Genomic DNA, 27995 nt, shown 5'->3' with positions numbered 1-27995 from the left:
GGAGTCCCCCTCCAGCACATTACTGTTCTGATTGCTAGAGTCAGATTCACAGTCCTTAGGATGATTTGGGCAGACCCAAACATGGCTTGGTTCAGGTACATTTGGATTTTCACTCAAGTGACTTTCCCAGCTGCGGTGTTGATAATTCTACACGGGAAATGCCCTGGAATCTCTCTTCCTTGCACCTGTCCGCTTGAATACAGAAAACCATCCAAACCATGTAGTCTCCTCCCAGACTGGCATAGTTTCCCTGGACTAAATAACAGGAGCCAGATTCTGATCTCAGTTTCATGGGTGTAACTTCACTGACAGGAATGGAGTTACTTCTGAGTCTCGCTGGCACAATGGAGAGCAGATTCAGGCCCTAAGTATCTTTGAAATGCTGGCCTCTGACGGGGAGACTCTCAAGAGCACGTTCGAAACTGTTCTGTCCAGTGGGTGTTGGGAAATCAGGCTGCAGTCATTGTCAGCTAGATAGACACAGATGACCAGAAATAGAACTGGAACATTGTAAATGAGCTGTGAAAAACAAATCTAGACCCAGATGTGCCACCCAAAAGGTTTGGCAGGACATCGAGAAGCAGAGATGCCGCAGAGAAGAGGCATAGCCACTCTAGTGAACGGACCGGAGAGTCAATGTAAACGGCTGCACAGATCCAAGCTGTGCTTGCAGTTCTATTCTGCTTCACATACTGGATTATTTGTACAATAGCATGAGGGGGGTTAAAGGCAATGGCACACTGAGGCAGTGGCTGGCCAGTTGGTAGATGTTTATGTACCTCACTATGGTCTGCTCTGGAGCAGTGATTTATTTCTAGGAACAAGGTATTCATCGCTAGGAAAAAGAAACCCAAATCTGGAGATCTTCCAAATTGACTTCTTGCCCACTGGAGGCTTTTGATTCAGTTTGTAAATATTTGTTTAATTCTCTTTGGCGCCATTGCCCCTTGGTCCCATCCTATGATGCCCTGACATCAGTTAGAGATGGGCCAAAATCTATAATCCGGATCTGTATTTTGAACACCCCAATGTTCAGAAGTGTTTGGATCCATAGTTTCTGTTCAGACCCATTCCTAATGGAAGCATGTGAAATTTAAGACCACTTGTCCCTAACTCCTCTAGACTGGTTCTGTGCCTTGTGCTCCATCGAAAGTCTGAACAAAGTTTAGTCAAGTGTTCAAACCATACTGAGGTTTTTGAAAGAACATCCTCCTCCCACTCCCTGCAAAGCCACAGAGGAGTAAAGACTGAGGATCAGTGTCAACATGTGAAAAAGGGGGAGCTGCAACTCTGCTGCACCAGTTACTTCTCCTTATCATAAAAGCAAATGCTTAAAAGGTGCAAAAATGACATTTCTGGAAAAAAAAAGGACTTGTCTTCATTGCCTAAGACAGTGGTGCCCAACGTACAGCTATACACGGCCCACCAGAGCATTTCATAAGGCCCACGGCCTGCCAAAGGCCTAGAGACACCAGAGGGGTCTTGAACCCTCAACTACTCTTTCAGTGAACAAAACTCCATTTTTAGTTAAACATGAAACTAGATACAACCAAGTGGGTGAGTTTTGCCTGACTTCACCTTCAATTAAGATTGCTTTGCATGGTTTTGCTCAGTAGTTTTCACCTCCTTGAGGGCTGGTCTGAGTGAAGTTTAGTAGTGACCACAGGCCACTGACAGCTATCGGGTTTTGGGTGGTCTATGTGAAATGAATGGGTTGACCATAATAGACAGGAGGCCCCATCACTAACCCACCACCACAATTTACAATCTTGGGCCAGGTCGATACTCAAAGGTAAGTCAACCCAGTTACGTTGCTCATGGGTGTGAAAAATCCACACCCCTGAGTGACATAGTTAAGCTGACCCAGCTGCTCGTGTAGACAGCACTAGGTCAACAGAAGAATTCTTCTGCCAAGCTAGCTACCACATCTCAGGGAGGTGGATTACCTCTGGCAATGGGAGAACCCTTCCTCTTGCTGTAGTAAGTGGCTACACTGAAGCGCTACAGCTGCAGCACTGTAGCTTTGCCACTGTGGCACTTTAAGTGTAGACACAGCCTTGGTTTCAATCCTGTCAACCTGTAATCACCTGAGCAGTCCTGAGTCAGATGAGTAGGCCTATTGACTGCAAAGGTCTGTTTATCTGAGTTAAAGGTTTTCAGAATTGTTTTCAGTCTCATTAGCGAGACAAAGGGTGACTCAAGACAGTGAGCTATCTACTCATCTCTAGAAGTAGTTTCTGTAGATTATATTTCAAGCACACAATCTGTGCTCATGCTGCACATGTTGTACCCATTTCAGCTAGCTAAACTGTTTCTAGTTTGGTCAATCCATCGTATCTCACCTGCACTAAGTTCCCCTTTAAAACAAAAGACAAGGAGTAGCCAGTATAGATATGAATAGGATGATCTGTTGACCCTTTCCCTTATAAATGTATCTCATTTTAGCCATATTCCCTTTCCTTTCAACCTCTGTGACACACACAAGCATGAAGACTTCTCAATTCCGAATCACTGTGCACGCTATGCAATAACGTACAAACTCCCATTGTTTGAGACCAGGGAAGCGTATTATATCTTGCCGGACCTACTTAACTTTTTAACAGATAAGTGAAGCTGTCATTGAAGTTTCAGGACTGCAACTTGGCACGATTATAGGCTTATTATAGATAACTTGCTGGCTTGGGTTGTGTCTACCCTAGCCTTTGTCTTAAATTCTCCCACTATTGCACTTCTTTGATAGCAAACGTTTACTTAGGCCAACTCTACACTCCAGACTTTTGCCAGCATAGTTATTTCGGTTGGGCATGAAATGTTGTTATCCCTGACTGACATAGGTGTGGTCCCTAGTGTAGACACAGCTATACAGGTACCAGCAAAACTTCACTTTTACAGGAATAGCTTGTTCCATTTGTGAAGGGTTGCTTTGCTCTTCTGGAACAAAGTGCAACTTTGCTGTTATAGCTGCACCCACACTAGGAACGTTGCTGGTATCAGGATTTCTATTCTGCTCCTAGTGTAGACATGGCTTCATACTGCTTCAATCACCTCACTATTATTATGGATTTTTTGCTGTTCAAGTGGTAGTGCACATCATTTTGCTTCTCTTACATGTAAGAAGTGAAGACATGGCATGGTTTGAAACATACATGGTACTTGTACTATGTGTACTTGAATTCTGGCAGTGTGCAGACAGACTATTCTGTTATGCAAATGAAAATATCAGATACAAATATACATGTCGAATGTGTGCCAAAATTGGAAGCTTAAGCTCTGAAACAAATACCCAATCTAACAATTCTCATTTACAATGACTTTGCTGCTATCAGTCATTATTATGATTTATATTACTGTAGCCCCTAGAGGCCTCAACCAATATCACAGTCTCATTGGCTAGGTGCTGTACAAACACATGGTAGCAGAAAGTTGCTTCCAGAAGAAGTTACAATCTGAAAAGGCAAGTGAGACAAAGGGGGTGGGGGAAGAAGTGTTGTTATAGATGGGGAACAGACATTAACAGACTTGCCTAAAGTCACACAGGAAGCCTGTAGCAGATCTGGGAACTGAATCCAGGTCTCTAGCATCCTCGCATAGTGCTAGAACCCATAGAAATAGAAGGCAGGTTTTTATTGCTGTATTGACTTTCATCCTTCTGAGAAGAAAGACAAGCAATAGAAACTCCATTTCAATAACTAACCTAAATCTCCATTGCTACCCCCATTTAATAGTATGTCCCAAAGGGGACAGAATTTCAAAGGCGGGAGAAGTGATTCCTACATCTATAGAGTTTGTACAATCACTTCACAAAGTTTCCAGAGCTCTTTGGATCCAACTCGTTGAAAGGAACCATTTGAAGGTAAGTTCATTATCATTACAATTCTGTTTTTCTTCTTTTTAACAGCATTAACGTCAGCCTTGTCACATAGAACAAAACCATCAAACTTGTCATTTCAATCTCTTCATATAATTATGTTCTGTGAATTCAGACAGTTGGGTAGTTTTTGCATTACTTCTCCCCTCAGGAAGAATGTTAGCATCTCCCCAGCAGCCTGTTTTTACACCAGGGAGAATAAAACCATGCCCTGTGAAAGTACTTTCATAGCATTCACCAAATCTGCCTTCTTTTCTCCTCATTCATTTTAGACGTTCGGTGAAAGCTGCTTTGTGGCTCAAGTTAATGAATGAGCCATGTTCAGACCTGATGGGAGTGGATGCAACTCATGTGGAAGTTGGTGATGTAAGTGATGTAGATTTAGCAAAGTATGGAAAACACTGGCCTAATTTACCCATTGGGTGTAAATTGGTCAGAAACCAGGTGTAAGGGGGTGTAACAGACTGAAGAAAGATATCAAGAAAGGCAACCAAAAGTAGTATCTAAAAGCATGTAATATAAAGTAAAGAGCATGTAAATTATGCTCACTGGGCTAATTTCTACTCTGCTGCAGCTGTGCGCCTCCACGTCAGCCAATGGTGCTTCACCAATGTCGATCAGAGCACTTCCCTAATTTGCATTCGATACACAACCACACCCACACGTACATCATTTTGTGAATTGGGTGTATTGTTGTGACTATTTACTGGGGAGGGGTCGTGACTGAAACAGCGCAGAAAAAAATGATTAAAGATAATACTTTGCCCCTTTTATTGCAAAGGATCTCAAAGCATTTTACACCCTGAAATTACATGACTCACTACTGAAATGCACCCATCCTGGGGGTGGAACACATCAGCTATTTAACAGTGCACAGTAATACCGCACAACAGGTCAGGATGATGACATTACCATATTAAGTATTACTGTATCTGAAATTTTGAGATAGGCAGAATTAATGTCAAAACAAAGTATAATTCAGGGATTATATCGGAATTTGGCTTCATTTGATGGTTACAAATTCTTTTGTGCATACTATGTTATGTAGGTGGTAGGAAAAGGTGAAGATGGATTAGGGACAGGTTTGAAGAAATCATCCTATCTTCTTTCTTGGGGAGGTGGAGGGAGGAAGTAGGGGGAAGAATTTGTCAGCAGTATGTATCATCTTGGTCCTGTAGCTTATGGGAGGCACAGTATATTTGCTGCTGGTGGTAGCTACAACAGGCATGTGTGAGCTGTAGCCTCTGCATCAAACCTTTTACAGCTGTTCCATTCATGGTTTTTGCTATTGGATTTTTCCCCCCACCAATGTGTCAGCAATCTGGGACATTGTTTAAATAGTGTGTCATGATTTTTAAATGGCATCAGAAATAAAATGTGCCAGCCCTCACTCAACATGTTCAATCCTGATTCTTTGTACTTTAGAACCACAGTTTAATCCTCACCCAGGATTATTGTCAGTAGCAATGGGAAATTTGTATTTTGCTTCTGTTCCTCTGATTTAAGAATCTGATTGCTTGGCTCTGTAGCCATCAGTATCCTTAAATTGCTAGAGTACGGCAAATTGATCATTGAGCCTATCACCGAGGGAAGGAAAATGTTAGGGGCAGCAGTGTTGAGTAACTGTTTGAGTGGGTGACTGGGCTTTTAGGGGTTGGACATTTGATAGTTTGCTTATAGCAGCAGCAATCACTAGAGGTGATCATATACTAATGCTCCACTAGCAGGAAAGCTGGTTACCCTTGTAGTCATAGGAATTACATATGGAAAAGATTTATTGGGTCCTCTTGTCCAGGTCTTTGCCCATGGAAGGTATGAAATCCCATGGCATGGGCACCTCAGAACCTCTGCAGAGTAGAAAATTGGCCAACGTGCAAAACCCCAGAGATTTTGTTCAGAGAGGTCAAGTGGAAAAGGGAATCATCTGAAAGGTCTCTGGTCACCATTATAAGAATCATTGCACAGGGCCCCAAACTGTCTCTTCATAGGAACTGCAGCATGTGATTTATTTCTGCAAGTTAATTCAGAGCAGAATATTGTTAATGATGGCACATGCTTCTAACCATCAGCTTGGAACTCCAGGAGGGCAGCCATTTTGATATGAATGACTGGGTCCACCAGACCCAGACCCAACAACAACAAGAAGACCTTGATGTTCATACTCTACATAAGGGGTGGTCAACTGATAGACCAAATCCTGACCACCAGATGCTTTCAAATAGACCCCAAAATCTTTTTATTTACTTATCATCGTTGTTGTTGTGTTTTTTTGTATTATTTTCTGTGGAGTCTGGACTGTTGCTATACCTTGACCAAGAAATGTGGACCTTGGCAAAAAATAATTGACTATCTCTGCTCTACATGGTCTCTTGGCTGCATGCACACTTGACCAGGCCCTCAGTAAGTACTGTGACAAGCTGGGTGGGAATTTTCATCACAGAGTAGGTGCCTAGAGACTTTGAGTCTAGCGGAGTGGCCTGCATAAGCTAGATGACATGTTTGTGCCTTATATGGTACTTGAACAAGGGAAGGAAGATGATACTGCTCATAGACAGGTAGGGCTGCCAAAAAGATGGCAGTATGTGTCTAGATAACCAATGCATGTAGTAGGTCAAGCTGCGATGGAACCATTTGGAAGATCACAAAGACATTCCCAACTCTCTTAAAGGAGAAGAGACCAGGCCCATCATTTTGGTCCCTAATGATGGTGAGTGTGCAGCCTGACACTGCTGCCAAGATCACTCTCCAAAGTTCTTCTCTTCTCTCACTAGATTCTTTGTGTGCCAGTCTGATGCTGGGGAAGGATAGTATGTAGCTGTCTCATTCTGCTACCTATATATATGGAAGACTGTATCAATGCTACTCAAAGTGCCTGCTAAGGGAGCATCTTTTGGTGTGAATGCCTCATAAATAATAACTACAAAACAAAAGCCAACATTTAACTGCAAATGCTATAGTTTTCTTAGCGAGGAGGAGAACTGAAGGAGACCAAGAGAAGAGTTTAAAATTGAAGCAATGAATCAGTGTTCTTCCTGTCAAGAACTAGCCTCAGACCTCTCAGCTCATCTTTTAGAATAACCCGAGGCTAAAAGCAAAACTGACCCATGAATCTGCCTTTTCTTTCCCCTTTCCTCCAGCAATGAAAATTACAAAATCAATCCATTTGACTTGAACTCTGTGATCACAAACCCAACCAACCACCTGTGTGGAATACTTGATAGGAGAATAAAAGAGTCTAAGATTTTCCCCATCCATGCCTCCAACTGCAGTATTTAATAGATGAACATAGCACACTGCCGAAAGCCTGGATTATTCTATTCCTGACTTGCCATCTGAGTCTGACTCATTGCCTTGGTAACAAATTAAAACACTTTTTTTTTGGGGTGTGTTTTGCTATTCAGGACCTAATTTTGTAAAACCAGGGAAACCAGCTTCTGAGATTTAGGGCAGGTCATTTTGCTATTTGTCAGTGCACGGCCCTACCCTAATCCAACCTCTTTTCTTTCTTATACCTGATTAATTTATTGCAAACCCGTGCATGCTATGTGTCGCTCTCTCCACGCATGCCCAAGTCAGAACTGCACTCATGTTGTGGGATGGGAAACAGCTGAGAGCTTGCATGAAGCACAAATTGGCTCATGTATAGTCATTTTTGTTCCCCTACCAATTGCTTGAACAAGCATGTAGGGTGAGCTGTAATGGATCAGGGATAAATATCTCTGCAGTCTTTCCAAGTTACTGACAGATGGGTTCAGGTGGGGGGACCTTTTTCTCCCTGTAGTTATTTGGTTCACTCTCTGCATCACGAGTGTGGTTCTTGCTCATCATCACCCAGCAAAGCTGGATTAGAGGTTTCTAACCAGGTAAGCGATTAGTAGATTCATAGATTTTTTTTTTTTAAGGCCAGAAGGGACCATGAAATCATTTAGTCTGACTTTCTGTATAACACAGGCCAGAAAATTTCATTCAGTTCCCCCATACTGAGCCCGCTAATCCCTACTCACATTTTTAGGTGAATTTGTGTGCTTCTTCCTTTCTCCTGCTCCAAGATTAAATGTTCTTCTCAAGTTCTTACATGAGTGGCCTTTTTAGTGCGTTCCTAATGCTGCACAATTCAGAGCTAAAATCCTCTTCACTGAGAGTGTTTTTAGCTGTGGTTTTGGTTTGTGCTCCCCTCTAATAAAAATGACTGAAATTTTGATGTCCCCTTGTAAACACTGGTAACTATATTTTTCATGGGCTAGCAGGAGGCATATAGAGACCTTAAAACGTAGCACGCAGTGCTGCCTCTTGAAAGCCTGCTGTGTCTCTAGGGCTAGCCTCTTTTACTGTTCATATTGTCAGGCTCTCTGCATTTCAGTGAATTGCTTTCTAATTCCAATAGGCAGTAATTACCACACTAAGACCATCTGAGGAGGGGTGGGGGCAAACAATGTTGTGATGCACAGAGGGTGCACAGTGCAAAGTGCATTATTTGTTCTGGCAGTACGGAAATCATTAGTCAAGTCACATGTAGGATACCAGTGGCGCCATTTCAGATTCTTTTTTGGGGGGGGGGTGGGGGAATTCCAGTTTCCTTTCCACCTCCTGTAGGGACCACAGTTCTTCCTGTCTCTTAACCACATTGTGCATAAGCCGGTGCTACCAGGGGTCAAGTTCTCAATGGACTCTTCTGTGCTCTGCCATTCAGGAACAGATCCCATGGGCAAGGTGGCAACATCACTCCATGAAATTTGGCCCCGCTGCCCCTCCATCCATATGGAGGGGTGGTCAGATCAAATGTCAGTGGTGCTGAAATCACACAGCTCTAGTAGCAGCTGTACTAATTTGTTACAGGACCACTGCTTAAAGGTGTCAGGCCGTGCCCCGCCCTTCTGCTCAGCAGCCTATGGAACTTTGAGGAAGTGCAAAAGCCTTGTGGGGGAGTAGAGTGACCAGACAGCAAGTGTGAAAAATCGGGATGGAGGTGGGGGGTAGTAGGAGCCTATATAAGAAAAAGCCACAAATATTGGGACTGTCCCTATAAAATCGGGACATCTGGTCACCCTATGGGGGAGGAACGTTGGCTCCCTGGACCTCCTAACTGATGACACCGTAGGATACCCTATGCTGTTCTGGTCACCATAAGGCAAATCCTGACTTGGGGCATAGGTTGCATCCTTTTCCAGCAGCATAGCCCAGCCCCAGGAATGGAAAGAGAACTGACTTCATCTCTAGCTGGTGGACAATGGGACATGGTATGGCAGCCAGCGTGGCATGAACGGGCCCCCCAAGTGAGCAGCACATATACCACTGCCTGCAGTAGCTGCTAGCCATGGAGAAAATGGTCCTTCATTTAAAAGAAACAGCAGTGTGTGCCTCACCCTGAGTCAGTGTGCATTGGTAGGAAAGCTCTTGTTCCTAATGCATGCTCAGCATTTATCCACTCCTTTCCCTTCCAAGCCCAACCTGACTCTAATTAGTAGGGACAGGATTTTGCCTTGTATTGTTAGGTCATTCCTGAGATTGGAAAGGTGCAAAATGCAAGGGGAGGAAAGCTAAGTAGTGCAATGGGTCAATAATTTGTTTCCTGCTGCACTTGTCTCCTCTTTCTGGAATCCTGGGTGCCAATGCAAAGAATGTTGGACATTATAGCTTTAAAAGAGCTGGCAAAGTAAATCCTGTCTGTCAATTCCAAAAGGAGTTGGAGATGATTTCAGAAGAGAAGAGAATAGCAAGGCATAGTCACTATATATAGGACTCAGTGTGAAGGTGGCGACGTTGGAGTATATTGTATTTTTATCTCAATAGAGGAGGCATCTGTCTATCTCTCATAAAATGCTGTGTGGGGTGTGTGTGTGTGTGTGTGTGTGTGTGTGTGTGTGTGTGTTCTCCTCCTGTTCATGCACTGAGACAAGAACATAGGCCTTAGGCGGACTAGTATTTTCTGTGTTTCTAAGGGCAGATGTTTATATTCTCTGGATATTTTTGCCTGGCTCTGTTTTTTTCCCTGTACTTTCCTTGCACTATAATGTTCATCGCCCAAATAGCAGTTTAGTGGCATGATTCATGAACAAGATATCTGTGTCTGGGGTACAGTTTGGCCCTGCTACACTTTGGAGGACCATGGAAGCTTCATGCATAGTGCTCCACGCAGAAACTTTTCACGCTTCTCACGACTGTCAAAAATGTATTTTATTTAGTTTGTATCCACACTGTAGCTTTCCCCCTGAGCTGTGAAGTGAGCCCTCACCTAGAAAGTAACCTTATATTGCACATGGAGAGGATGGTTTTTAACAGTCTAATCAGGTTAAATTATTTACACTCCCTAGCATTCAGTTCCCAGCAAATCCTTTAGCCCTCTGTTAGATTGAGTCCCATGCAGTTTATTGTGTGGGGATCTTTCAGATAACACTTTTAAAAGCAAAAATCTTATGCCTTCTGCATAGGCATTAAAAATCTCATGGCACTCTTTGTAACAGTTGAGGTTTGCCCTAGTTTCCTTTGCAAAAATTCTTCCTGCCCCTGGCTCTTGAACAATAAATGGTGCACTATTAAATTGCCTGTGTCCTCCACTTCAGAAGTGGCTGCACTTCCGTGGTGGGCTGCACTTCCATGGTGTTTGTATAATGATTCACATGTGTGTGTCTAGATATATATAGACACACACATGTGAATCATTATACAAACACCACCAATATAGACACACACATACAACATACTACATTGTATTCACATGTGCAGAGCATGGATAAAAATGATTTAGGTACCACCAGGTAAAAAATATGTAGAGATGCGCTGGAACTATAAAATACCCTTTCTCTTTGTAGGAGTTTGGCTCTGGCTGTGAAATTCTTGGCTACGGTCTGTCTCTAGATAACATTATTTCAGCAGCTCTGCTGAGGCTCGTATGCACTTTGCGCTTGGAATGGTTTGAATTCTTTGCTTGCTCTGTGGTGATGGGATTTGTTTTAGTTTTTTGGCTTCATGGACACTTCTCCTGAGCTCAAGAGGCTGAAGAGCAACAGCTTGCTGAGTATCAGTGGCAAGAAGAGGTTTAAGAACAGAGTAGATTATTTTATTAGCCTTGTAAGAGGAAATAGCTTGAGGCAGATGCACAGCTTCCCATGGCGGGGAAGGGAGACGACTTCCATTGAGCATCACCGATCTTCACTACTACAGTCATACATAGACACTGCATCCGTGCACACACAAGCAAGTGACCGATGTTAGCCTTGTGATGAACTATCGTAGCTGTCCCCACTAAAATCCTCACCAAAATGAGATGCTCATTGAGATCCTATCTCAGGGCCTGATCCAAAGCTCATTCATTTCGATGGGAGCCTTTCCATTGACTTCAGTGGGCCTTGGCTCATGCCCCAAATGAGCAACATTGTAAAATAAAATAATGTTCTCCATTCTCCCTCAAGAGCTACCATCTCAGAAATTCTAACTGCACGTACTGAATGTGCCCCAAAGATGTCTGGCTCACCCCGACCTCCACTGTAAAAACAACGCTGAGGTGAATTCCTCTAATTTTACCATGTGCAAAACTATTCTCACAGATCCAGCCCATAAGCGGGTTGCTTGGAAGACAGTTGTTTATTATACTGCAGGACTGTGTTGAGTCTGCCTGGTGCTGATGGAGGAAAGGATTAAATACGATTGGGGAGGTGTTGGAAAGGATATGGAATGACAGAAGAGGTGTGTAGGTGGGTGGTTTCTCTCCTTGTGTATATGGGGCAGGAGAGAGGAGGGATGGGGAAGGTTAAAATGTTAATAAAGATTCTTTAGGAGTTCTTTAAAAAAAAAAACCAAAAAAAAAACCCCAAAAGCTTGTAGAATGGCCAGGGCAGCCTCATGTGTTACTCTGCACCAAATGGGAAATTTCACTGGCGAGAAGGTAGTGGGTGGGTTTTCTCCTAGGACTAGATTACTCTTTATCACAGGCTCCAATAGCTTGTTTTTCAGCAATTTTAAACTGAGAAGAGTCACCCGTTTGAATCATTGTTACAGTTCATCTGAATGCAAACAGTGAGCTAAAAATCAATAGGCTTCAAGAGATTTCTCTGCATCTTCCCAGAGGTTTTCACTACTTTTCGTTAAACTAGTATTTTTTTGTAATCAAGTCATTTCAAGAACATTAGGAAAGCTGCTGGAGAGGGTCAGGGGAGAGGGAAATCATCTCAGAAGTTCAAACTTGTTCTTCTACAGCTATGAGATCTAAAAATACCCAAGAGACCAGGCTACTGTCTTTCAAAATTCCTCCATCCTAGCTATATAATAATAATGCTAGTCACATCTAAGGCTTGATCCAAAGCCCATGGAACGACTCCCCGTTACTTCAGTGGGCATTGGAACAGGCTCCTTTAGCAACTTCTAGCCCAGGATTAGGAAACTTACAGCACGCGTGCCGAAGGCGGCATCTGAGCTGATTTTCAGTGGCACTCACACTGCCCGGGTCCTGGCCACTGGTCGGGGGAGCTCTGCATTTTAATTTAATTTTAAATTAAGCTCCTTAAAGATTTTAAAAACCTTATTTACTTTACATACAACAATAGTTTAGTTATATATTATAGACTTATAGAAAGAGACCTTCTAAAAATGTTAAAATGTATTACTGGCACGCGAAACCTTAAATCAGAGTGAATAAATGAAGACTCGGCACACCACTTCTGAAAGGTTGCCGACCCCTGTTCTAGCCCAAGGTCTTAAAGTGCTTTACAAACATCAAATAATTTTAGCTTCACAATATACAGTACCTCTGAGCTAGGTAAGTATCACCATTCTATAGATGGGAGAACAGAAATGACCTCCAGATTGCTACTCTTGTACTGTTGCCAGAAGACTATCCTTCCTCCCAATCTGCTTAACCAGAAAACCATTTCTCTCTATATAGCTATGTTCACAACAGGGGCAACATTCACATACATTTTTATGGAGGTCTCAGATTAGTGTGATATATTTTGGTGATTAGAGGACATAAACTCAAATACTCCCATGATGTAGACAGAAGATCAGCCATCATTTCTCAGTCTTGAATTTTTACACTATAAGCACACCTGAGGTTAATTGTTACCGTCTTAGAGGCAACAGCTTCTTGTCACTAAGGGCTGGTTCAATTAGGGATGTGTGTGTGTGTTTGTGTGTGTGTGTGTGAGAGAATGACCCGGTACAGCAGCTAAGGAAATATGTCACTGCTCTATATATACTGAGCTACCAAAACATGTTCCATTCTGTAGCACATTGCTGCTGAGGATATCAAAGTGCTTTATAATATGAATGAATTAAGCTTTACAGCACTCTTGTATAATATGTTGTTCTACCCTTTTCCCAGATGGGTAGACTAAGGCATGGTGACTTCCTCAGTCTTACTCAGTGAGGCAGTGCCAGAGCAACGTACAGAACATCACAGTCCTGTTGTCTAGGACTCTTCTCTAGCCAGCAGGGAAATAGTCTAAGCAGCTATTCTGATTCCCAAGGATAATTTGATCGTAACTGTTTTTGGTAGCAGAAAATAGCCGAATGACACCACTGCACAAGATCAGTAACAAGTTTTTACTTGTCCTGAATGCTAAGTAAAACCTAAAGCACACAGAGAAAAGAGTAAGATGATCATAAAAAGGAATTAAGCTTTTGAATGGGGGCTGGATGACACAAGGGTTCTGAACAGGATAAATTATGAAACTTTTCACCTCAAGGTGCAAATTCAGCCCATAATGATAGTGACTGAAAACGACTGCTATTTGATAAGTGATTAGTAGCCTCTCTGAAATAAATGAGTGATTTAATTCCAGCTCCTAGTGGGGAGCTATTTTATATTGGAAAACCCATCATTGGCCATGCCACTGATTGTCTTTCTCATTGGCAGCTTTAATACAGCAGCCAAGGGTTACATGGTGATGGAGGTTAAAATACCCATGCGGTGTTCTCTGGGGTGAGGAACACAGATTTGGATATTGTCAAAGGAAGTTTGCACATACACTATCTGATGTATTTGTTCCGTGGCTAGAGAACTTAGAGTCCCTAAGACTAACTAACTCTTGCCCTGCGTTCACTCATACAATAATTTACAGAATGAAATGATAAAGTAAATAGCAAGAGATTGATTTTTTATGGTATTTACCTTCCACTTAATGAATCACACTATGAATATTTCAGAGTAGCAGCCGTGTTAGTCTGTATCCGCAGAAAGAACAGGAGTACTTGTGGCACCTTAGATACTAACAAATTTATTAGAGCATAAGCTTTCGTGGACTACAGCCCACTTCTTCGGATGCATATATGCAAATTTGTTAGTCTCTAAGGTGCCACAAGTACTCCTGTTCTTACTATGAATATTGCAGTTTGGGCCCTTTGGATTGTGATTAGTCTATGATGGTTGGGACTGGGTTTGAGTTGCAGCCAGAATTTGCCTGATCTGGGTTAAATATATTTTGTGGCAAAACAGGTATGTGTGCAAGAGTACTAGGTGATTGATTTCCTCCATGCTGACTGGTTCTGGTTTCTTATCTGGACAGCGACCTAACGGAATGAAAATGAAAGACGACTACTGGCAGTGATAAGGCCAGTGTGCTCGCTTAATAACCCCATTGGGATTACAATAATATCCAAAGATAGGCTACCAAGTCTGTTAATGCTCTCCAGTGGGATTTGCAGCTTATAAAATGTCTTCCTTTTTTTTGCAAAGAATCTGGTGTTGAGCAACCCTTACCTTTCACTTTTTACTGTCACAAGGAGATTGCAAGTGACCAAACAATTGTAAAATTTCATTTGCTACAGCATTCATGATGAATGTAACAATATAATAATGGAGGCCAGTCTTCTAATTGCCCTCCTCTGTATGTGTGTATGTATTTATTTATTTACTTATTTATCATATGAATATAGGGCTGATGAAAGGTTGTGGATTGACAGCCTTGGAACCACCAGCCCTTCATTTACTACAGACCAGGTCAAGAACACACAGAGGTAATGCACACTTACCCATCCTGTCCCTGTGATGTATGTCAACCCTGACCTTAAAGAATCAGACTTCTATAACTGAGGGAAATTCAGACTCTTGGTTAAGGCTGCAACGGGAGGCCATTAATGTCACTGTGCCTCATTAGTCCATTGGAAATTGGAATGAAGATACAACATATTTCTCATACACCACCCAACAGCTGCCAGGGAGTAGGAATTCTGGATCACTACCACCAAACTGTGCTGGATTTGAACCATTGGCTGATAACAACAGCCATCCATTCCCCTGAACAGCACAGGTCTTTGGTGGCCACATCAGAAGGCGGTCCAGTGCATAAACTTCTTGGACAACAATGTCACATTTTCTCACACTAAGAGAAAAATCTGAGATTCATTCTCCAAAGATCATTTTTTAAAGTGCCATACATGCAAGAAGAGTTTCTAACTCAATAGACGTTATGAGATTCAATGGGATGCATCTACCAAATTGTACTTATATAGGGTACAGTATAACAAACTGTACCCGGTTCTAAATGTATACAGAAATATGCTTGTACATAAATGTTACATAAACACTATGCACATGCAAGTGTGAGTTTCTTCACTGTATATACATTTGTAAATTCTTGTCTCTGACAATCATTCTACCCAGATACCCTCTGTCTTCGCAACTCTTTGTTCTCGAGTATTATGAAAAGAATTTAGATGAGCATTATATGAGGAGTGCCTAAGAATCGAAGCGATGACAAGTTAGGGACAGGAATCCTGTGCAGATAAAATAAAACCTAATGTCAACCTTTACACCAAATTCAGACAGAAACAAACCTATTCAAAAGGTCAAATAACATGAGTTGAATATATAGGAAAAAACTACTCTTATGCCAAAAGCCACTTAGGACTTCTAAAATTAGACTGCGAAAATCACTGAAGAGAAAAAAAAGACCAGTCTCAGTCAATGGATAAAATGAAAAAACGTTTCAATCTCTAACTTCCATGATTCTGCATTTCCCGAGTTAATCTCGGACGGGAGATATATGTACCAAAATATCATCTGCAAGTCAGAGCACACAATATTTCTGGCCCAACTGAAACTAGCAAGCACCAGAAAACTCACGATGAAAATTGTTTTCTTGAAATTTTTGCAACCTGATTTTCAGAAAGACAAGTTATTTTTTGATAAGCTTGAGATTTGATGTTGTTACTGCAGAGATCAACTCAAAATAGCCAAATATTACAGGGAGACAGCAGGCAGATTTGTAATCAAGTGAATAAATCTCTCCTATTTTTAAATATTTCTGCAGTGTTACTAACATGAAGGTTTTCATAGTTCTTGACACATAATGATGCAACTTTTTCTGCCTATGAAGATATTAAGAAACATGGACTCTCCTTACCCCTTCCATATGGATCCTGGGATTTGGTGCCAGCCTGTACTGATTAAGTTGTAAACCTCTTGGATCTCCCCTGTCTCTCCTGATTGAGGCAGGAGAGGTCAGGACCCGAGATCTTTGGATTGAGCCAAACCTCGTAACATTTTGTCCATATCTGACACCGTCCAGTAAGCGAATTAGAAGCAAGTTGGATGGTAACTCTTCAATACTGCAGTAGACTAGAGTTCTGCACTCTGGGCACCTCAACTCATTTTGGGATTTCAGTATCCCCTGTAGACAAGGCTTGCAGAAGGTATGCTGGCATGGTAGCACCTTGGCCGTGACATCTAGCTTTTCAAAGCACACAGGACATTCCAACAGGTCAAGTAAAGCAAAATCGTCCATCTTTAGTGAAGAACTTCAGTCTCACGTGAGGCCAGGAAAGTCCACATGATACATTCACTAGAGCATTGGGTAGCAGTTGCTTCAGTACCTTCAAAAACGACACTGAAATCCTGAACTCAGAAAACCATCCTGCATGAAGGAAAAGAGAGGAGGAGGGGAGAAAAAAGAACAGAACTTGACTGCTACAGTATGAAACCTATCCCACCTACATTGCAAAGCAATGCCTCACGAGCCAATTTGCAAATGTATACTTTGCTCTCACATCCAAGTTTGAAGTGAGTCATTTGTGATTCAGTACTAGTGAGAAGAATTGTATTCAAGCTCAAGTCTGTTGCAGGAGAGACCAAGCTTCTGTTCGTCAGGGTAGATAAATAACTGTAGCTCAGATTGAAGCAACCATACTAATTCATGCCTGTGACCCAAAGCAGGGCAACTCAGTCAAGACAGGAACATTCCTTCTCACATGTACTGTAGGAAAATTTTATTGTAATGCCTTGCAGTCTATTCTAATGTTAATTAAGAATAGTATAACAATACTTCAACCAGATCAGGAGCGGAGATCCTCTGGTAAATATCCCATAGAGTGGAGAGTAAATATGTTCAATCTTAACACAGCAGTTTAGTTACACACAATCCCACACACACCCACACTGTTTCATTTTTAACATCTTTCCTAATTAGCTTTCTTTCTACTAGTTTTGGCAGCAATTCTATATAAAAAAAGTCACCCAAATACAAACCTAATTCTTGTACCTGGAAGAGAGACTTTAGTTAAGGAGTTTAGTATTACTTTAGTTAAGGAGCTCTGCAATTTCATCTTCACCTAGACTAGTTGCTTCGGTTATCCAAAACAGCCTGAGAAGTCATTATTCCCTTCCACAATGTAAAGTCACTCAACCTGTTTAGCTCCTTTTACAATTATATGTTGGTTTACACTGAAATATGGATACATTTTGGATTCAAGTTATGGCTTGTGAAAACAAGTACAGTTCTGTAACACACAGAAGTGTGTGTGTGTGTGCAAAAGAAACCTAACAAGATCCTATTTACCAGGAATCATTTCCCCTCTGATGCTGAAACAAATATTGCCAACCCTGAAACCTGCTCTCTGAAAATCCAGTGTGGTACCCGTGCCACATTAAATACAAAGATTTTGTAGGATACTTTGCCTAGTAAACCTGATCAATATACACCGGAACATTTCTCCATGGACAAGGAACATTATAAACAGCATAACTTCATTTGTTAAGCTTGTGTTTGAAGATGTCTGCCCCAAAAGGAAACTAGAGCAGGTTGCTAATTCTTTAAGTACCACTAACCTTGCGTTTTGTGCCCCTTCCAAGGCAAAATCAGCTCTGCACAGCTCAAGAGATAAGAGCTCTCTCTCTCTCTCCACAAATTGCAATCCTGTTGAAAACTTTAACATAACAACTATGTATGTTACTCACTGACAGATCAACTTACGTGTCCAGCCCTGTTAACTCTCTGACTGCCTGACTGCTACTCATAAGCAAGTTTCAGAAAGAAATTCCTGTACCGTGGTTCTGGTTAGGAGCCAGATCCTGATTTGATGTTCTGATCTCAGTGGAGTTTATTCTGGACTTACACTGCATAAATGAGATTGGAATTTGGATCTTCCTCTTTCTTGTCTATGCAACTGTGCTTGTTTCTGGGAAAAGGCAGGAACCATTTTTAAAACCTCCTTGGTATAAACACTTTAATCAAAACAAAACAAAGCAACAACAAAAAAAAATAGATGCAGTCTTGGAAATAGGCAGCAGTCAGACTTAGCATTATAAGAGTTTAGATTTGTCATACTGGAAAAGACCAATGATCCATAGATGAATACCCTGTTTCTAGCACTGGTTATGGAGGCAGCAGACCCTCCAATGGCATCTCTCTTTGTTATATTTTATCAGAAGTGGGAATCCACTTTCTGATCTGCTCTGGTGATCAGCTTTGTCTTCAAGCATAGGCACTGTGATATCTTATCACTTACATACAAGGGGGCTAAAGTCACAGAGGGACGTAGACACCTAAGTCCAACATTTAGGTGCCACTGGCATTCACAAAACTCCTGCTCCTAACCCAGTAGGCACCTAAAAACCTACTTGGCACCTACATTTTCAGGCTAAAAGTTCCCTAGATGCCTATGTTTCTGCCTCTGGGCATTTGCACTGATGCCTCACTCTAGTCACCAAGATGTCTAAGTCCCGGTGTGATTCACAAAGCAGGGGAAGATAGGAAGGGCATCTGTGGGGCTCAATTTTGCAGGCATGTTCATAGGCTACCTACCAGATTGCATGCCATTCAAAATCCCTTTGCAAGAGGAGGCAGAGGTGGTGCCTATTTTTAGCCCAGTGGTTAGGACATTCACTTAGGATGTGGGAGACCCATGTTCAAATCCTTTCTCCCCTTCAAGCAGAGGGGAGAAAGGAACCTAACTTTAAACACCTAACTCCCTGAGAGGAGCAGGGCTTAGGATGTACCTCTCGCCACAACATCTCCCATTGGCTAGCTTAGGCAGCTCCTAACTCACTCTGCTGGCTTTTGTGAATCCCATTGTTAGGCATCTCTCTTTCCCCATTCATTGAACAGGGAGCCTTGTGCCTGCTCCAGGCTCTGTGAATCCCAGTGATTTTCTAGGTCTCTAAACAGTAGGCGGTGTGATGCTCTGCTTTGCAATGCTGAAGTCCCTTTGTGATTCTGGCACAGTCAGTGTAACTGCAGATGGTATTCTTGTTCAGATCAATGTATAATTCTTTTAAAGAAACTTGGTAAGCTATTTACCTCCATCCCATCGTAAGTCAGTGAGTTCCACAAACGATATATTGCTTTTAAAAAAAGCTTATTTATACCATTCTAAATGTTTAAAATTCATAGAGTAAAAGAAAAAGGTAACATTGTGACATGTTTATTTCAAAGGGAATAAAGCTTTAAGGATACAGTTTCCACATCTTTAAGGTATTATAGGATAGTTTAAAAACAAAACAAGAAATGGATCTATGAACATACTGGTAACACTTTTTAAGGTTCCCAAATGCATATTTAAATTAGATTGGGTATTACAGTTATGGTACGTTAAACACTAATCAATTATTAAATTCTCAAAACTTATTTTATCAGTGTGGTAGACATTACATTTTATATGACCAAGGTATTTAGCTCAATAGATACATTTTACGCTTCAATTAGTGCTCATTTATTGCAAAATAATGGGCCGTATCCTGTTGTTGCTATGGATGTGGAAATCCTATTGTAGTCACCGGGAATAAAAAAATCGTTATTCGGGTATGTTTTAGTCACTTCCAATTGAATCTAGGTTTCATAACTAACTTTGCACGTGTCCTCATTTGGAGGGTTATATGACTCATTTTTAGACCCAAATTTACCTGAGCTCTCTTACATTATCATTATTTGTATTATCGTAGTCCCAACGGAGATTGAACTCGGAAGATTGGACAGAATGAAGAATCAAGCCCAGAGAGTTTTGGAACGGGGGTAGCAAGCTCTGTGCTAGGTATCTCTGCAAGTGGGTTGGATGGGAATGACTCTTCATTTTATCCTCATCCCAGACTGCAGTGACTTCAGAGGTGCTCCATAGGAACTACTTCAGCTCACACTTCCCTTTTCTAGCAATACTTGGGTTCAGAATTGTTAGTGGCCTTCTCCCATGAGCCAATGGGCCTGCTCCTACTCCCACTGAAGTCAATGGGCATATTACCATTAACTCTTGTAAGAGCAGGATTGGGTCCAATATGCTTAGGAATCATTTAGCAGATTTGCTGCTTTGCAAGGTTCTATCCTGCAAGGTGCTGAGCGTTCCTGTGGAGGTGAGCACTCTTGTCTTCCTTTACTTCAATGGGATTTGTGGGGGCTCGGTACATGGGAAGACCGAGCCCTACAATAATAGCATCTAACATTTAAGTAAACACTTCCTCATTTTTCAGTTCAATAAGGCATCATATAATAATGAGTGCTCTCCTAATTATCTGCTAGTTCTAAGTCATAACAAAATGTCCTATCTGGAAGTGGAACAGGAAGGCAAGGGAAGGAAGTTCATAGTACCTTTTAATTTGTGCTGTTGGCATCAGTGTCCCTTGTTTTATCAGCTGACCTTCTCTTTAGATGCCTGCTTTTTCTCTAATATCCTGATGTGCCACCTTTGTAGCAAGGGGAATAAGAGCCTGCCCTCTATTGAAGAAACCAGATACAAGGAAAAGCAAAATAGATTCACCCCCCGCCCCCCAAATTCCTGCCATACCTCAATTGCATGTTTCTAAATGAACATTAGAGATTTCTTTTCACTCCAGTTCTATCCAGGGCTTCTGGTGAGTCTTTATGCCCCAGTCATATATCCCCCCCCCCAAGGTATAAACGGGTATATAATATGGGTTTGACCACCCACATGTCCAGTATGGTTAATGAGAGCTTCAGGTGTTCAGCACCTCTGAAAAGAAGGGTGTGGGGGAGAATGGGGGGGAGGAGGGGGGAGCGCATGCATGCACACTGGATAGTGCTAATCCCCCCCCACCCATAGATTTTGTTAATAAATCCATTTTAATTGTTCTTAAGCCACATGTAACCTTTCATCTGCTTTGGCTATACTGGTAAAATTGCACCGAGGACTGAACATAAAAGCATCTGAAATAAGGATCTAGATTGTAAAGACTCTATCTCTCCAACCCAACCCAGTTACTACTTTTTCCCTTTGTAAATCTTTCTAATTTGGTTCAAACAATTGGAATGAAGGTTTCTGAAGTTTTAAAAGCTAACCTGAAAGTGGGGTCTGATCCTGAAAGGTGCTGAATACCCACAATTCCCACTGCTTTATGCAGGAGGCGAAGTAGCACAACATCTCGCAGGATTGGACCCTTTAATATGGCAAGTGTTCTTTGCAGTTCGGTGGCAATATGCAGACTGCTCAACCATCTCCTCTTTTAAACTTTCTGCTGTTGGAAGCACCTGTACAGATTGCAGTCACATGGGAATGACAGTATATACTTAGGCTTTAGGCATGTCACATAATATCCCTGTTCCCCACCTATAAAATCATTTTTCCCACCCTTTGTCTGTTTTGTATATTTAGACTGTAAATTCTCAGAAGCAGGGACTTTCTCTTACCAAGAGTTTGTCAATTGCCTAATGGGGCCCTGATCTCAACTGGAGTCTCTAGGTGCTACCATAATATTAATAATAATAATACTTTGCATTTTATATCATGCTTTTAATCTTCAAAGCTCTTTCCCAACAGTATTTAATGCTGGTAGCATTCCTGTGAGGTAAGTAAGTATTATCCCCATTTTGTATCTGGGGAAACTAGGAAGATGTGGATACATTCGCATGAGGTCACACAGCAAATCAGTGTCAATCTGGGATTAGAACACAAGATTTGACTAGCTCCCAGCACCATGCTCAGCCTACTAGCCTAGACCATCTTGCCTGCCCATTGATTTAGCAATGTTCCTCTTATAATTATGTGTCTGGAGCTATAAATCTGTCAGGTCTTCCCTTTCATTTTAAATCTTCCATTTGATACTTATGTTATAATTAACAATGGTCCTGGTCCTGCAACGTGCTTAGTGCTTGTGAGGTGCTGCGTGCCTGCAGCTTAGCGGCGGCTCCAGGCACCAGCGCCGTAAGTGCATGCCTGGGGTGGCAAGCCGCGGGGGGCGGCGTGTCAGTTGCTGTGAAGGCGGCAATCAGGCGGCCTCCGGCGGCATGCCTGCGGGAGGTTCTCTGGCGGCCGGTCCCACGGTTTCAGCGGCAATTCGGCGGCAAGTACGCCAAAGCCGCAGGACCGGCAGACCACCCTCAGAAACGCCGCCGAATCCACGGGACCGCAGACCACCCACAAGCATGCCGCTTGACTGCCGTGCTTGGGGCGGCAAAAAAAAATAGAGCCGCTCCTGCTGCAGCTCCCATTGAAGTTAACAGGAGCTGAAGGCATGGCAGCATCCTGGCAAGAAGAAGGTAGGAGAAATGACCTGTAGTTATCACAAAACTGGTCTTGTTTCACCCAGTACCCACCTGTTCTGTCTATTTTTCAATTCCCGTGTTACGAAGGGTGCCTTCCACTGAAGGACAATATATATTCCTAAAGTCAAAGCAAACTTTGTTCTTCTTTACATTGAACTTCCTCTGTTGTAAAACTTCCTTTTTGGGAAACCACAGTTAGGGCAGGAATCGCTATTTTGCTTCAATGTACCTAGAGCTCAAGCAGATGGTTGTCACAATTTACTGTAGCCACAAGGCTTTGCACACAAACTTGTCTGCCAGAAAGCCATAATCTTTTGGCCTTTCCCCTCTGTCTCTAGGGCACTCAGCTGGCTTTTTCAGAAACTAGATCAAATAAACAAGTCCCAAAACATACATGTTTTGTCCCTTCTGTGTCTCCAGATGCATCATCGCTAGTGAAAGGTTCTGCCCTCCCAGAGAGGAGAGTTAAAAAATCAATTACTGAGGACAGAATGAACATGCCCAGCTTCGTAAGAATTTGTCTTCCCACTCCCACGAGGAGAAAGGATTGTTGTTGTTAGTAAGCAGGACAATGCCCTGCTGACTGTCAAGGCTTAATGAGCTCAGTCATTGCAGCAGGCATCACCTTTGTTTTCTCTAGGCTGTCAATGCCATTGGGATGTTAGGTCTCTGTCTACCCTACTGGGGTGTTGTAAAGATAAACTACAACACCCCAAAATGTCCTTAAGCAGTCCTATGTGAAGTCTTTCCTTGAAGAACTCTGTAAGATTTCTGCACATCCTTGTGAGTACGTTCCATAACATAGGAACAGGTACACTGATTGATTCGGAGCCGAGGTCCATCTTTCCAGTGTCCCACTGCTAACAGTGGCCAGCACCAGATGCATCACAGGAAGGTGCAAAAAACCCATCTTGCACTAAATCTGTGTGGGATAATCTGCCATCCGGTTAAGGATTAGGTGACACTAAGCATTGGAGTTTGTGTTTAAACCCTGAAGAATGAGGTTTAATATCTCTCTTCCAAAATTCATCAGCATTAATTATTGTAACTCTGGATATTCTTGTTATCCATATAAATATCCAGTCCTTTTTTGCATCTTGCTGAGTTTTAGGCTTCAATGACATCTTGTGGCAGTGAGTTCCACAGTTTATTCACACATTGTGTGAAAAATACATATCCTTCTATGGATTTTGAATTTGCCACCTTTTCATTGACCGTCCCTATGTTCTGATATTATGAGACAATGTCTTACATAATAATACTTGTGTGAAGTGTTGTTGTAGCCAGATTGGTGGGTGAAGTAATAGCTTTTATTGGACCAACTTGTGTCTCTCACCAACAGAAGTTGGTCCAGTAAAAGATCGTGATACTCGGCACTTAAAATATATTGATGGATATCATCATACCATTTTACAGAATGGGAAAACAGGCTGTGTGCCTTTTCAAGGTCATGCAGGCAGGCAGAAGCAGTGTCAGGAATAGAACCTAGATCAATTGACCTCCCTTTGTGTTCAGCCTTGCCTCACTGGCAGCTTTACATATCATAATGTATATTCATTCCTATATATTAAAAACAAAAATTCCATTCAACTTTCCTATGCTTGTGTAAGCAGAGTTAAAAGAATATGGAGAGATCATATAAAATGTGAAATTCCATTCAGTGTATGTACACCTGCATGCTCAGTGTCAATGGAACACTGGGAGATGATTAGTGAAAATCCTGCTATTGTAAAACAACAATCAGTGCACACAGGCAAAGTAGTCTTTTTTTTTTTTTTTAAAGCCCTTGTACATGGCCAAATCAAAACCAATTTTCCCAGGACCACATCCCACTGAGTTCTGCAGATACTGAGACTATGTCCCTGTGTCTACAGATAGGTATTTCAAATCGATTTGACCCCATATTTCAGCGTTCTACTGAAACTACAGAGACTCTAGAATTTCATCTTTTCTTTTTTACTTTTTTAAGTTGCAAACATTTAAAAATAAAACCAAAACTGTACAGCCATTCCTTCCCTGCCCACTCGTTGTCCTCAATAATGCCTGTGCCATTTTTTTCCTCAAACTTGCCCCCCAAAATTCGCTCTCCAGCCGAGCATAAATGTGGATGATTTCAGCCCCAAATGGAAATGTCTGAGAAAGATATGGAAAGGAAATGCTTGAGCATTAACCCAGAGGAGTCTCTCTCTGCACTCTGCCTGTAATGACGACGATGCTTGCCAAGTGGTTTGAATAAGTGAAGTGAGCCTCCACCAATGCTACCCTGTCCCTCTTGTGCAGTGACTGCCCACAGTAGCAGTCCCCAGACCCTCCCGAGCACAGGGACTACTTCTTGCTTGTGCCCTCTGGGCTGTTGCCAACCCAAAGAGCTGGCGATACAGAGTTTGCTCGCTAATTAGGGGAATGTATGTTGCACTCCCTGCATAAACATGTGCTCCAGAATACCTCTGCATAGCTCTCAACACGGGGCTGTAACCGAGGGAGCTATGTACGGGTGGTGTCATATACTAAAAGTGTGTGTGTCAGAAAGAGGTGGGTGGTGGTGGTGGTGGTGAGAGCTGGCAGAGGGCATGTGCCTGACAGCGTTTCACTTGGGAATATAGAAAAAGCCTGCTGTTACGTTGTGTATTGTAAATGGATGTCACACTCCTCCTCCTCTGGGGAAATCAGAGAACTCTGACTCTTTTTTTAGCTTGTGGACGGCAGGGAGTGGGGGTGCCACTTCCAAACTGCTACAAATTATAGATCTAACAACTTGTCCTCCTACCCACTCACAAACACATCACACAGACCTGCTATTGTTGTTGTCTCTGAAGGCTGGCAAGCAACCGAAGATCCTACTTGTGTTTCCAAAGTTCAAAACTAATATCTAGGCTGAGGAGGCTGGGGGTGAGTTATCTGTGTTAGTAGCCGTCTCACACTCTTGGAAGCTGTAATTTGGGTGAGCTCACTCTGTGCTTCTGGTAGGACAATGTGTCATGCTGGTCTGAAATGTGGCCAGTGCAACCAAGTGTACATAGCTGCTGTATTCTGGCAATGGGTACCAGACATTCAGCATTGACTATAAAACATGCATGTCTAGTACATGCATTACATTTGCTATAATAACATAATAGGACAACACGAAACCACAGTAATGGACACAATAGAGGAACCTGGACAGAAGAGAATAGAAACTCCCAAATCCCACAAATCTTCCAAATCAGAAACCAATATTTCATAGTTTATTGTATATCATAATTCTCGCAGACAAACACAAAACTGTCTGCCTGTTTAATTGTGGTGGCTTCAGTCCAGAATTGGGGAAACAGCAACAAAAATTGTAAGCAAAAGTTTTGGCTTCATCTCCCCCAACCCTGTGATATAGTGTGAACCATTCTGCTAGCAAAGCTCTGTTCCTGTGAATATTCATAGAAAGAAAATTTTGTTTCTGCAGCTGCGATTAGTCACAAATTAATCAAGGCCCGATCATGCAAAGCACAAGCATATGTGTAACTTTGCTCATGTGATAGTTCCACTGAAGTCAAAATAGGACTCCAGGGGGACTTAAGTGGCACAGGGATCTTAGGTAAGCTCCTCACAGTGGTGCATTTTTCCTTAATAGTGCATTGTCTTTCTGTTGTAAAGCTAAACACAAAGAAAAGAAGGTTCAGAAATATTTCCACTTTGCAATGTCAAGTCTTGAGACCACTCTTTGGTGACTAGGGTTCAGGGACTTGGGTCTCTCTATTGGTGACTTCTTCAGAATAAAGCATAGTTGGAGAAATCAGCACTTGGCTATGTTCTTTAATATAAGGATTTGCACGTATGTATTCATTTTAGATTTAATAAAAATGGTTATGCTGCATATTAAGTAGATCTGGCCAGGAATTGGATTTTTTATCTTGTAGGAAATTCCATGATTTCCAAATTTTTTGTGGTCCAAAACAAAACCAAACATTACAAAATTTCCTGTGAAACAAAATTCCAAAACCCCATTTTTGATAATTTTGATTGAATTGTTTTATTCTGATTTAAAATCCAATTAGTTCCAATTTTGATCTTTAAAAAATATTTTTAATTAAAAAAATTAGATTTGGAACAAAAAATCAAAATGTTTCCATTCCAAATGTTATCAAAGTGCTTGACTTCATTTTATTTCAAAATTGACATTTTTTTAAAAGATTCTATTTCAATGAAAATGTCATTTTTTAATTGAAAAGCTGTTTTGACAAAAAATTTGACCAGTCTTTAATATTAAACATATATCAATTGATTCCTATATATTATATATATATGAGTCTTAGCAGCAGCCGGATGACAGGTGTGTGTGTGTGTGTGTGTGTGTGTGTATTAAAGAGTTATTGAACCTCACAAATATTTTAATAATCAACTATTGTATGTTACACAAAATAACAACAATCTTTTCAATCTATCTTCAGTGGACATTTGGGAATGTAATGTAAACCATATGGAGGTCAGTTCAGAATAGAATTGGTATAGGTTGGCATCTGTCCAGAAGGGAGTGCATTATTGTAAAATGAAATGTAAATAATACTCCCTTGAGAAAGCATGTTGGAGATTGTTAAAGTGGAACGAAAATAGGATATTGTGCAGTCAAGATGGGCAGAGGTGATCTTGATTTTCTTCTGGATATTTAAAGTAACATGTATATACTGCAACAGATCCATAGCCAGTGGCTCTCTGTTGCTTCAGAATTGCCACATGCTGCATAGCTTGGCTTCTTGGGACTTTATGACAGCAGCAGAGCAGAACTCAAAAGCAAATAAAAAGAACACCAAATTTATTATTTTTTAAATATCATGATTTTTAAGCCAATCTCTTGATTTTGGGGGGGGGGGGCGAAGAGGGGCTGACTCTCGATTTTTGAACACTTGGGGTTGGCTCCATTAGTTGTTAACAATAGAGGGCCTATGCCACTCATTTGAGCAGGTCTCATTCCAGCCAGTAGAGGGCAGCGTGCACACCCCCATCCACATTCAAGTACTTAATTTGGCAAGAGAAAGGCCAGTGGTGCAGGTCACGTGGCTGAGAGCATTGCTGTTGTAGCACCTGGGTTCTGCTCTGCGTGTTGGGTCTTCAATGTGCTGAAACTGCAGCAGCTGAAGCTCCTCCTCCTCACTATGCCAGAGACTGGGAAGTGGGACAGACAGACGGACTTGAAGCTTGCCAGCAGGGAGGGGTGAGGAGTGGGGATTGGGATGACGGACGCTGGGGCTTCTTGGTGGGGATTGTAGGGAAGCTCTCTCGAGGGAGGGAGTAGATGTAGAGGCCAATGGGCCTGGATGATGGGATGGACATTGAGAGGGGAAGAACCCTAGGACCAGATAAACCTAGGTCAGGCTCCTACTTCAGTGCCAGATGTCTTTTTTTCTCTTTCTACTTTTTGGCTTCTTTCTTTCCCCCGCTTACGGAAAAGAGCCCTGCCT

At 41.9% G+C, this 27995-nt stretch overlaps 1 protein-coding gene across 3 annotated transcripts in view; it reads right to left on the bottom strand.

Annotated features, from left to right (window-relative positions):
• The window catches only part of SH3RF2 (SH3 domain containing ring finger 2), an 82365-nt gene extending 64163 nt beyond the window's left edge, over positions 1-18202 (bottom strand). The window contains exons 1-2 of one of the 3 annotated variants that reach the window (XM_034780041.1): positions 17907-18202; positions 16207-16716 (exon numbers count right to left, since the gene is read on the bottom strand). In XM_034780041.1, the coding sequence (XP_034635932.1) occupies positions 16207-16587 (381 nt within the window). In that variant the 5' untranslated portion in view covers positions 16588-16716; positions 17907-18202. Of the gene's footprint in view, positions 1-16206; positions 16717-17327; positions 17569-17780; positions 17875-17906 lie in introns of those variants that run through there. The other 2 variants (XM_034780042.1, XM_034780043.1) reach the window with 2 other exon arrangements.
• Positions 18203-27995: the final 9793 nt, after the last annotated feature.

The sequence above is a fragment of the Trachemys scripta genome, chromosome 8, assembly GCF_013100865.1.
Source record: "Trachemys scripta elegans isolate TJP31775 chromosome 8, CAS_Tse_1.0, whole genome shotgun sequence".
Lineage (NCBI taxonomy): Eukaryota > Metazoa > Chordata > Testudines > Emydidae > Trachemys > Trachemys scripta.
The sequence above is the reverse complement of the archived record's forward strand: the minus strand, read 5'-3'. Positions and strand labels throughout refer to the sequence as shown.